The following is a 12,346-nucleotide window of genomic DNA, read 5'->3' as shown; positions in this document are numbered from 1 at the left end:
CCAACTCTATCCACAATCCACTGGCATTCCGCCTTCAGGCCCCTCCTCTACCCATATGTCCTTGGATAGTCAGTGTCCTGTCCATTGCCCTTTCTCTACCCCATCTCTCACTTTCCAACCACTCAGTCCTACTCCGGGCTTATTCTGTGCCTTTCCATTCTTCATCTGCCACTGTGTTTTTGTTTTATTGCGCTAACAGACCTCCTGTTCCCACATCCACAATGTACCGGGCTAAGCCCCTGTGGCTCTGCTCTCTCTTACCTGCCAGCATTTTTTACGAAGCCTAGGTCAGCAAGTGCCACATCACAGAGCTCACAACGGAAGCATTCTGGGTGCCAATTATTATTCATTGCCTTGATCACACGTCCAATAATGAACTCACCTTGGAAAGAAAAACACAACCCTTAGATGCAAACAGAACCAATTTGAGCAAAAAACTCTCCCCCACATCCACCACCATTCCTTTTCAATGCCACAAGGCCCAGTATATTCTGATTTGCTGAAAATACCACTTCCTCCCACAAGAGTACCAGAAGAACATCTTCATTCTTAACCACTGCCAGAGTAATTCTTTGTTACTGTCCAGAGAGCCTGATGCTTAGGATGACCCTTGGGTTAAAATTTTCATCCCCAGTGATCCTCTGCCCCATGACTTCTACTCAGGGAAGAGAAGAGACTACATAGTTTTGCACATGGAGATCTTACCACATTGCCCACAACAGGGTGCAAACAGCATCTGGAAATCATGCTCACAATACTTTCGACCCTCAAACTGTTAACGAAACAAAGGAGAGAAAATCCTCAGTGAATCACAAACTGTCCACTATAAAAATTCAGACTATTATTAGAGCTTGCAGGTGACAACCTTGTAAAGGTTAAGCAAGTGTTTTCATTTCCAACCCATTCTTCAGTTGCTTGTCATTGCCTTGAAAAAAAATCCTTTGTCTCAGCCCCATGGAGAATTTTCTTGGACAATGGAGCCAAATCAATGCAGGTATGTTTAATATGGGCAAAGGTGCAGGGGAAAGCAAAACCAAAACATACACAAAACTCCACTGTTCCTATAATTAGCTTTTCTTGCCCTTTTCTTCTGGGTTCATATACCTCAAAAGAGCTCAAACTTGACATGATTGTTGTCCACATAGAAAATGAAAAAGAGCTTAGCATTTTAAAAATTAGATAGTTTTCAAATTACATGTTTGTACATGTGCTATAGAAAAATTTACAGCTGATTTTCAGACAAGTTCACTAATTTTGGTTACCTAACTTGAGAAACCTTGTGCCAAATTTTCAAAACACCCAAGAACCCACTCATGCCTTATTCCCATATGCAATGTTGAGCACATTATTTTTCTTTCCTCCCCTTCTCCCATCCCCCACTTTTCTTAAAAAAAGAAAAAAGGGAAACCAGGAAATTAAATACAGAAAATTAAGTTAGTGCAGTATTAGGGCTCAGAAACTGAACATGCAAAATCAGGAAATTAAGAAGTGAAGATTCTGACAGAAACGTTAAGCCCCAGCTTTTTAAAGGAGATCATTTTCTTCTCTGGCGCACTAGACACCCACAGAAATTGTGCCCACATTATTTGCAACCATAATTAATTGTGGATGCAAACTCTACCATTTAGGTATTTAAGTACCTGTCCTAATTTGGGCTTACTATCCATCTCTATGCTAGTATTTATGCCTAAAACTTTATATGAACAAAACACAGGGAGAGGAATGAGTAACAAGTCCAGATACAGAGTGTGCGTTTGTGCAGAACTGAAGGAATAATTGACAGTGATTTCCTGACATGAGGATGTGGGAACCTGAAATGTATCTTAGCGGTCACATGATAATGATAAAAATCACAGTGTTGCTTTTCTCTCACCCTGAACAAGCAGCTATATTAAAATAAGGAAAATGGTAATATCCTACAGCTACAATGCTTCTTCCTATCCCAGACCCTCCTGCCTGGCTTCCTGCTATGGTTTTAAAGAAACAGTTCCTGTATGCTCACATCAGCCAAGGTCACGAAATAGAAGGAGAAGATTGAAGGGGAAGGTTGAAAAAGAGAAGATTGAAAAAAATGGGTTTGTTTAGTGTGGAGAAGAGAAGACTAAGGGTGGGGGGGACATGATAGTAGTTTTCAAGTACATAAAAGGTTATTGCAAGGAGGAGGGAGAAAAATTGTTCTTCTTAAACTCTGAGGATAGGACAAGAAGCAATGGGCTTAAATTGCAGCAAGGGCAGCTTAGACTGAACATTAGGAAAAACTTCTTAACTGTCAGAGTGGTTAAGCACTGGAATAAATTGCCTAGGGAGCTTATGGAATCTCCATCATTGGGGATTTTTAAGAGCAGGTTGGACAAACACCTGTCAGGGATGGTCTAGATAATACTTAGTCCTGCCTTGAGTGCAGGGGACTGGACTAGAAGACCCCTCGAGGTCCCTTCCAGTTCTATGATCTCATATCTGCAGGGAATTACAGTTATCTCCATTGATCTCCCAGTCAGCATAGAGCATCTCACACTCCCATGTCATGTGGCACTGGACCATGAGCATTCCACCTTGACCTGATGAGGTAGCCCCTCACTCCGGTGACTTAAGAGGCCCCTGCTGCTTCAGATTTAGCATCAATGTCTGACCCAGCCCTCTGAGAGGGCTAGTTACACTGGGAAGGAAAAGGCAGACAGAAACAGTGATAGTGGGCAAAGAATGACACTTGAAGCTTTATCCTGTCCTGTTGAGTGCTCTCAGTTTTCACAGAGTTCACTGACAGCCACTGATACTCAGCATCTTCCAGGACTGGGTTTTTAAAGGGGGAAGTCAAGAAACTTTCAATAGCTTCACATAGGCAGTAACCTCACCTCATAGAAGAGTCCATCTGGGAACTGTCGGAAACACTGAGCACAGACAAAGCAGTTCTCATGATAGAGCTCCCCATTGCTGTTCACGATCCTCTCCGAGGGATCAAAGCGAGCCTGGCAGCGCTCACAGACTGCATTTGCGAGGGCATCAGACATATTACTGAGGAGGAAATAAAGGTCAGAGTAAGAACATGGGCAATGTCACACCTATCAAATGAATATGCATACATCACACAAGTAACATTACAGTCACCAACATCTTTTCATCCCTTTTTGCACGAATAAGTACGATGAAAATAATGCAGCATGCAAGGGAATGGAATCAACAAGTTATTCAGAATCAACATCTGATATCTGTTTACATTTGACACAGGTGGAGGTGACAGCCACATAGTAATTTGCAGAGCTATATGATGGATTCATTTATTTTTCACCTTTGACCACCTTGCCTGCCCTCTGTCCACAAATCCCTGTCCTACCAACTTACTCCAGACACCCTCCATTAAAACACAAAATAAATGAAAACCCCTGCAGAGAAATGTTTTCTCCTTTTCTCCTCAAATGTATAATTGCCCCACCCCCTTTCAACAAACATCACACTTGCCTGAGGCCTACGATGGGAAAACATGAGTCCAGGTGTTCTATGTATTAAAATGTCACAGCGTTAAAGTCCTATCTCTCATGTCCCTGCAGAGCTAGGAATGGCAACTTCAAAAAATGAATTCCCAGTTTCCTAATGGGATCAGCTTTATTTTAAAATTTGGAGTATCGAATATGTGAATTTAAAATGGTGTGACGGGTTCGATCACAGAGACCCCCTTGGGACTGTCATCTGGCATGCTGAAACTACCTCTGAGCCCCTTTTCCCTGTCAGCTTGGGACTCCAGAACCCTGTCTTGTTGACACGCATAGGGTTACCATATCTAACAAATAAAAAAAGAGGACCCTCCACAGGCCCTGGCCCCGCCCATTTCCCCACCCCCAGCCCCACCCTAACTCCACCCCTTCCCCGCCCTAACTCCGCCCCCTCCTCCCTCCCACTCCCAGCCACACGAAAAGGGCTGCCCGAATGCTACTGGCTTCATGGTTTGCCGGGCAGCCCCCAGATCCTGCGCCCCCGGCCGGCGCTTCCCCAGTGCAGCTGGAGCCCGGGAGGGGAAGCGCCCAGCCGGGGGCGCAGGGTCTGGAGGCTGCCCGGCAAACCGTGAAGCCGGTAGCGCTTGGGCTTCGGGCAGCCCCCTTGCCTCCGGACCCTGCGCCCCCAGCCGGGCACTTCCACTCCCGGGCTCTGGCAGCGCAGGGTCCGGAGGCTGGGGGCTGCCCAAAGCCGGTAGCGCTCGGCTCTTAAACAGAGCCGAAGAGTCAGGGGAGGAGCAGAGCCGCCGCGGGAGGGGAAGTGCCTGGGCGGCATTTTCCTGGACATGTTCGGCTTTTTGGCAATTCCCCCCGGACGGGCGTTTGAGTGCCGAAAAGCCGGACATGTCCGGGAAAAAGAGGACGTATGGTAACCCTAGACACGCAAGCCTGCTGCAACACAGACCCGGGGTCTGCACCATGTCCCCAAAGCTGCAGCTTTAACTGAAAACCACTCAGCAGGTACTCCTGTCTCAAACACCCAGCTCCCAATAGGATCCAAACCCCAAATAAACCTGTTTTACTCTGTATAAAGCTTATACAGGGTAAACTCATAAATTGTCCACCCTCTATAACACTGACAGGGAGATATGCACATCTGTTTGCTCCCCCAGGTATTAATCACTTACTCTGGGTTCAATAATAAACAAAAGTGATTTTATTAAGAATAAAAAGTAGGATTTAAGTGGTTTCAAGTAATAACAGAGAGAACAAAGCAAGTCACCAAGTAAAATAAAGCAAAAACACGCAAGTCTAAGCCTAATACATGAAGACAGTGTTTCCCAAACTTGGGACACTGCTTGTGTAGGGAAAGCCCCTGGCGGGCCGGGCCGGTTTATCTGCCCCGTCCGCAGGTCCGGCCAATCACGGCTCCCACTGGCCGCGGTTCGCTGCTCCAGGCCAATGGGAGCTGCTGGAAGCGACGCAGGCCAAGGGACGTACTGGCTGCCGCTTCCAGCGGCTCCCATTGGCCTGGAGCAGCGAACCGCGGACAGTGGGCGACGCGATTGGCCGGACCTGCGGACGCGACAGGTAAACAAACCGGCCCGGTCTGCCAGGGGCTTTCCCTACACAAGCGACGTCCCAAGTTTGGGAAACACTGCATTAAGAAACTGAACACAGGTAAATCTCAGAGATGTTCCAATAAGCTTCTTTCACAAACTAGACTCCTTCTTAGTCTGGGCCCAATCCTTTCCAATGGCATAGTTTTTATAAGTTCCAACTCAGGTGGTAACTAGGGTATTTCTCATGATTGCAGCCCCCTTTGTTCTGTTCCACCCCCTTTTAGCTTTGGCACAAGGCAGGAATCCTTTGTCTCTTTCTGGGTTCCTTCTTGCCCACCCTTCCTTCTAAATGGAAAAGCACCAGGTTTAAGATGGATTCCAGTACCAGGTGACATGATCACATGTCACTGTAAGACCTCATTCTCCATTCTTTCAGGGTTGGCCTGCACGTACCTAGGAAGGTTTGCGAGTACACAGAGCCATTTACAACCAATTGTCTTTGTTAATGGGAGCCATAAAGATTCCAAGCCATTATTAATGGCCACAGTTTACATAATTACAATAGGACCTTAGAGAAATACTTCATATTTTTAGTTTTAGATACAAGAATGATACATGCATACAAATAGGATGAACACACTCAGTAGATTATAAGCTTTGTAATGATACCTTTACAAGAGACCTTTTGCATAACGCATATTCCAGTTATATTATATTTACACTCCTAAGCATATTTCCATAAACATATGGAATGCAACATCATCCATGGTAACATTTTTAAGTATAGAAAAGCTATTTTTAAGATGTTTTTGTTGTTCCCTCTGAGCTCTGCATGGTTGGAGTGATGGTAGCATTACAGGTTGATGCATATGAAAAACAAACCCAATTAATCTTTTTAAGACACTCATACACTTATAAAATAGCCTTCCTGTAGCATATGTTGTATATACAGAATACTTGAGGGGGTGATATAAAATTTTAATCAACACTTGCATATGGTCTGCATACATTTCTTCTTCCTCTTCTTTCACTTTATTTGTAATGCTAGTTCATCTTTTATTTTATGCATAGCATGAAGTAAAGACCACAGTGATGGCTGTTCTGTCTTTCCCTAAAGCAAGGGGTCAATATCTGTGCTGCAGTAGACACCTAGATTTCTTTTGTTAACATTATTCTGGGTCATCTTGTTTTCTGCAAATATTTATTTCAAACAAGAAATCAATAAGTGTATTCTAGTAGTGGCAGCTTCTCTTTCCTCTGACCAGTCAGAGGTGCCAGCAGAAAAACAGACATGGAAGACAGAAGCCTGATTCTCCAATGCCCTGCGTCTTGTATAGTCATCTACAGTCCGGCAAAGTGAATATAAAAATTCCCCTCTCACTGGTGGAAACACTTTACATCCATTTTGCATAGGTATAAGCCAAAGGAGAACTATAGATTAGAATCAATAGTACTAATTTAGAGACATTAAAATGGATTTTGTTTCCTCCCTGCAGTACAAATGGGCCTTTACACTTAGAATCTCACCAAAATTATGAATAGACAGGAAATCCTGTAACCTGGTGGCCCACAACTCATGGTTTACAGAAACTCCAGACATTTGCCTGAGCTCTGCTGTGGCAACATGGGAACAGTCAACCCAAAATGTCAGTGTTTGTAGCAAAACCCAGAGACCATCCTTGGGATCTGATCAATTCTGTTTCCAACCACAGCTTTGCTTCACCTAAATCACAGGCCAGGAAGGTTCATAATGGCAGGATTTTATACAATAATTTCACCATTGAACACTCACTCAAATCAACCTGGAAAAAAATAAAAAAATAAAAACCACTTGGTCCCTGGTTTCAGAGGCTTGATCTAGACAACAGGGGGGGGGGGGGGGGGCGGAAACCATCAAGGAGGAAGATAAACAATAAAAAAAGGCAGATAGTATTCTAAGTGTAAAGCTGTAATTACTGCTCCTCTCATTCATCTTCTGTATTATGGGAAGAGACTAGAGGGGTGGGGGGAAATGACAGCTTCTATGACTAGAGAGATAAGGTGGGTGAGGTAATATCAAATCTCAAGAAGAGGTCTGCATAGCTCAAAAGTTCTCTCGTTTACCAACAGAAGTTGGCCCAATAAAAGATATTACTTTACCTCACCCACCTTGTCTCTCTAATATCCTTGGACCAAGATGGCTAACCCTCTAAGCTTTATGATTGTCAGAGATCCACGTATGATATGATACTCCCTATGTGCCCAACACTAAACACAATGAAGCACGTTTCTGGTTGTCCTTGATTACAAACTAAGTTATTAAAAAAAAATCTGCTACTTACATTTCCATTTTAAATTTATTTTAGTTGCTATCTCAGAAAGATCCTGGCTCCCCACCACCTTCCACTGACATTATACTGGGTCCTATTGCCCCCAATACTGCAAGAATGGAACTGGCTGGCATTAGACAACTGTGTTTTGAGCCCTCAGCTTGCAATCTGCACAGTCGTATTCCTGCGATGAGTAAAATGCAGATGATTTAGCCAGGTCTAAAGGGATAATTCCTACTAAGAACTATTTGTCATGAGAGGTTTTAGGGAAAAGCCACATAGGAGTGTCGGCAAAAAAAAGATAATGGAAATTTAGGGTCTAATCTCTGTACCCCTCATTCATGAAACCAGGACTGTAAAGGCCCTTATTCAGGCAAATAGCTTTGAGGACTGTAGAAGTACAAACTGCCTTCAGTAAAAAAGCCTCATAACCCTGTAGGAAATTAGAGCTCCCACTGAGAGTCAAATGATCTGTTCTTTTGTGTGGCCACATTATTGTCCCCAACCTCTTTATTTACCCTGAAATGCAGCTTGAAATGCAGCTCAGGATTTAACTTGCAGCTGTCAACGAAATTCATTCAGCTCACCCACTCACAAAAATGAGAAAGTGTCAAAAGTTATGGGACTTATTTTTAATACACACACGACACCCATGACTCTTACTGCAAAAGAGCAACTGTAGACACCATCAAACCCCGAACCCTGTAAGACCATTCCAGATGTCCCAACATCCCTGTTACTGCATTAGATTGTGAGGAGCAGCAAAGAGGGTGATTAACAGCTAAACTAAGTAGTATAGTCTAAACTGGGATTTGGAAGAGAAAAAAAAGTTAACTGATAAAAGTATTTAAGTTTAAAGAAACTGGCAACTGCAAACAGGATTTCCTTGAAAATTATAAGCACAAGGCCTGTGCAGATGTCATCATACTGGCCAAAGAGGTGCAAAAATACAAATGATCTGTCCCTTAAAGATTAAGCACAATAGGACCTAGTAATCTAAAGGGGAAAAATAGTAAGTAAATGTCTGTATACAAAGTTACATACTACATACACAGCCAAAATATATACCACACAAATATACCATATGTCTAGCCCAGTGGCCTATTGGTAATCCTAGGTGCTGCCATGCAGGGAGTCTATGCTCAGTTGTTAGTCCCAAACTCTTACTCACAGGGTGGGAGTACCATTAAGCCAGTGTATTCTATGCACGTGCACACACTCCAGAGGGAAGAAAAGGGAAGAAGTACCTTGCATCTTTCCAATGCAACTCCTCCAGCCAGCTAGAACCAATACTAATGGAAGTCTCTCTTCCAGTCCTAGCTGGCTAGGACATTGGCTATGATTAGGCTTGACAGAATTTGATTTTATATATTATATATTATAATTTCAACAGATAATGTCAATGTGTATTTTTATTTTTATTGATTTAAAAGTTCACCATTGTGCAAAATTATGGGGTTTAAGTCTTTTTTTCAATTTTTATCAATCACAGTTGTGGGAAATTATGGGGAGGGGTCAACAATATTTATTTAAATTACAGTAGATGCTCAGATTCAAAAAGTTAAAGCTTTATAATTATTAAAAACACAAATTATCAACATCACATGGAAAAATATACACAGTAAATATCCTTGAATCAAATTCTACTAAATTCTCATGCAGCATTTTTACTTTATCTATTGGTAAATTTCTATTATTATTGATGGGCTTTTCTGTCCATTTGTGTGTACGGTGAAATTGACATTTACTGATATTTACCAATAAAAATCAAATCCTTCCAAGCCTAGCTATGATGCAGGTCTCAGAACTGGAAGGGAGACAAAGTAGAGAAAATGTAAAGGGTGATGGTAACAGTCCTTATAATTCCTGCAGAGAGAGAGAGAAAAAGGACAATCCCTGTGCCAATGAGAGGCAACAAATAAAAAAAAAAAAAAATGTATGTAACCAGGAAAATAAAACTACTACAAAAAGTACAAAACTATACATAGTTTTACATAAGGCCAAACAAATATTCCCTATGGAGATCATCTGAAAAGTTATCGGTTTTAAAGAATGCTAAACTATGTTCCACATGTTACAGAAAAACTTTCAGCTGATTCCATGCGTTAAGGACTTCTGTTCCATTTTGGCAGTCATGCCAGGGAATAAATGAATGAGTAAAACGGCAGATGGAAATCTAAAGATCAGTTCCTAGAGCCATCCTGCATTCCAAGAATAATTTTCCTAATGCAGAGAAGAGCTCAGCTGGTCAAGCACATACAGTCTAAGGCCTACTCCTCTTCTCTTCCCTGCCCCACTCCACCCCTCTGGGAGGCAATGAATTTGCAGCTGGTTGGTGAGCTCTCTTAGCCATTGAGGCCCCACCTACACAACACTTACAATGGGGGTACCTAATGATACCATGATTGTTCCCTGCCTCAGTTACAACACAGCTGAAATCTGTAGGGAACATAAGTTCCTGAGTACATTATAAATCTCAGCTGTGTTGCACCCAAGTCAGAGGACAATTGTATCATAAATGGGTTCCCTGATTTGTATCTGTAAGATAGAGAGGATTTAACAACAATGGATCTTGCATAACCATGAGCTGAGTTCTATACTCTCTTTAGCTCTTCACTCCTGACACTTCTTTCAGTTTTATTTAAGACATTTATTCCTTTGATCTCAAAAAAAAAAAAGGATTTAGTCTCACTTTTAACTTTAAAACAATCTCAGCAACAACCGCAAGATGCTAAAATACAAGTCTTTTTCACAGAGTATACTCTCAAACCAGAAAAGCTACATTTATTCCAAACAATTCACTAATTTACTGTGTTGTACTCAGATATCAAACACAGATGTCCCCACTCTTTAAATAATAAGCTTGTAACACAAAGACAGGAAAGACAATTAAAACAAAGTAAATGACAAAACATCCTGAACTTCCAGCACTGTGACCGAAAATGGCACAACAATGAGAGAGCAGAGCAGCACCTAAGCAAGGAATTTTCCAGTCTTTCACCGGTTTGCATCGTAACTTTTACTGACTCAGTTTTAAAATGCAGACATTTTGTGGGAGCATGTTATGTACCATTCTAATCAGGAATAGGTTTCTCAGATAAATACACAAATACTCAGACTTCTTAAAAGTATGTTCTGCTGGACACTAGCACTGGTCTAAACTCTGGTAAAACCCTCTGAACATACTTTATGTGAAGTGAAAATTACAGGCAGTAGCTACAGGTGACATACAAGCTAAATCATTATCAGATTTAGAAATCTTTTAGAGAGTCAGCAAATTGGGCTTCTCTCCCTCCAGAAGAAGAGTCTGGGACTTCACACGATGAGAAGACTGTTAAAACAAACCCAACAGTTGCAAGACTTTTCTGCTGCTCCTTCCTCTTTTCAAACATCTCCACCAAAAACCTCAGCAATGATGTGGAGTTGGTGACCCTGAATCGAGAAAGGGAGCAAGGTAAATAGCTGGCACTGCAAAGAAAGTACAAAGGACAACCTCAAGTGAGGTTGCGGGGAGGGATAGCTCAGTGGTTTGAGCATTGGCCTGGATTGTGAGTTCAATCCTTGAGAGGACCCCTGCCTTAAACCAAGGAAGTGCCTTTTCAGTCATCTTAAATAAATTTCATTTAACAGATTATATTTTTCCTCTTCACTACGTATAACTAAAATACCCTCTTTAGGTTTACAGGGATCGTTTTTCCTGTTTCCATTTGGTAAATACTAATTCCTCCAACACACATACATTCCCTCTCCCCAATCAAATCTTTTGAAAGGACCTAAAATGACCATAGCTATGTTAGTTTAGTGGATTCTATAACATATATTAAAAAAAGTCATGCCCAAATATGCCTGTCATTCACCATCATCAACTGATATCGGCACAGCCTTGGGATTGTTATTTGCCTGAAGAAGGAGCACTAAATATTGGGGCCTTTTATATTTTGGGGAAGGAAACCACAAAAAGTATCCTTCAAAAAAAGAATTCTCAGCAAGCAAACAGTAGACTTAAAAACAGTCATTTATAGCCCAGAAAGCAATTTCCCCCCCACAGATTATAATTAAGGCTGTAAGTCTGTCACAGAAGTCATGGAATCCGTGACTTTCTGTGACCTCCATGACTTCTGTAGCTGCCGCAGCAGCAGTTTGGGTGTGTTGGAGGGGGCTCAGGGCTGGGGCAGGAGGTTGGGGTGCAGGGCGGCACTTACCTTGGGGGGCTCCCCAGAAGCGGCCAGCATGTCCCTGCAGCTCCTAGGTGGAGGGGCCAGGGGGCTCAGTGCGCTGCCCACACCCATAGGCGTCGCCCCCGCAGCTCCCATTGGCTGCGGTTCCCGGCGCTTGGGGCTGGAGCAGCGCGAGGAGCCCCCCTGGCCGCCCCTCCCCCTAGGTGCTGCAGGGACATGTCGGTCGGAACCAGGTAGGGAGCCTGCCAGTCCCGCCAACCCTCCCTCTCTCCCCCAGCACCAACAGGGGTCCCGGGCCGCCACTGCCTGCCCCCCCCCCAAACACCCACGGTGCCCTAGACTGCCCCTCCAGAGCATACACACACACACACCCAGCCCAAGTTTTAGTTAGAAGTATATAGTAAAAGTCATGGACAGGCCATGAGCCATGAATTTTTCTTTACTGCCCATGACCTGTCCATGACTTCTACTAAAAATAACCATGACTAAAATGTAGCCTTAATTATAATCTAGATCAGCAGTTCTCAACCTTTCCAGACTACTGTATCCCTTTCAGGAGTCTGATTTGTCTTCCATACCCAAGTTTCACCCAGCTTAAAAACTACTAGCTTACAAAATCAGACATAAAAATACAAAACTGTCACAGCACACTTGTACTGAAAAACTGCTTACTTTCTTGTTTTTGCCATACAATTATAAAATACATGAACTGGAATATAAATACTGTATTTACATTTCAGTGTATAGTACATAGAGAAGTATAAACAAATCATTGTCTGTATGAAATTTTAGTTTAGTTTGTACTGACTTTGCTAGTGCTTTTTATGTAGACTGTTGTAAAACTAGACAAATATCTAGATGATTTTATG

At 42.7% G+C, this 12,346-nt stretch overlaps 1 protein-coding gene across 15 annotated transcripts in view; it reads right to left on the bottom strand.

Annotated features, from left to right (window-relative positions):
- The window catches only part of LIMS2 (LIM zinc finger domain containing 2), a 56,909-nt gene that overhangs the window by 26,885 nt on the left and 17,678 nt on the right, over nt 1–12,346 (bottom strand). For 5 of the 15 annotated variants that reach the window (XM_042853511.2, XM_042853510.2, XM_065556107.1 and 2 more), the window contains 4 exons: nt 10,645–10,731; nt 2,853–3,012; nt 706–772; nt 262–382 (listed from right to left, as the gene is read on the bottom strand). In XM_042853511.2, coding sequence (XP_042709445.1) covers nt 262–382; nt 706–772; nt 2,853–3,012; nt 10,645–10,691 — 395 coding nt within the window. In that variant the 5' untranslated portion in view covers nt 10,692–10,731. Of the gene's footprint in view, nt 1–261; nt 383–705; nt 773–2,852; nt 3,013–9,057; nt 9,107–10,644; nt 10,732–12,346 lie in introns of those variants that run through there. The other 10 variants (XM_005286409.5, XM_042853508.2, XM_065556102.1 and 7 more) reach the window with 5 other exon arrangements.

This window comes from Chrysemys picta, chromosome 9 (assembly GCF_011386835.1).
Source record: "Chrysemys picta bellii isolate R12L10 chromosome 9, ASM1138683v2, whole genome shotgun sequence".
NCBI classification, from domain to species: Eukaryota; Metazoa; Chordata; order Testudines; family Emydidae; genus Chrysemys; species Chrysemys picta.
Note: the sequence above shows the minus strand (reverse complement) of the source record. Positions and strands in the feature narration are given on the sequence as shown.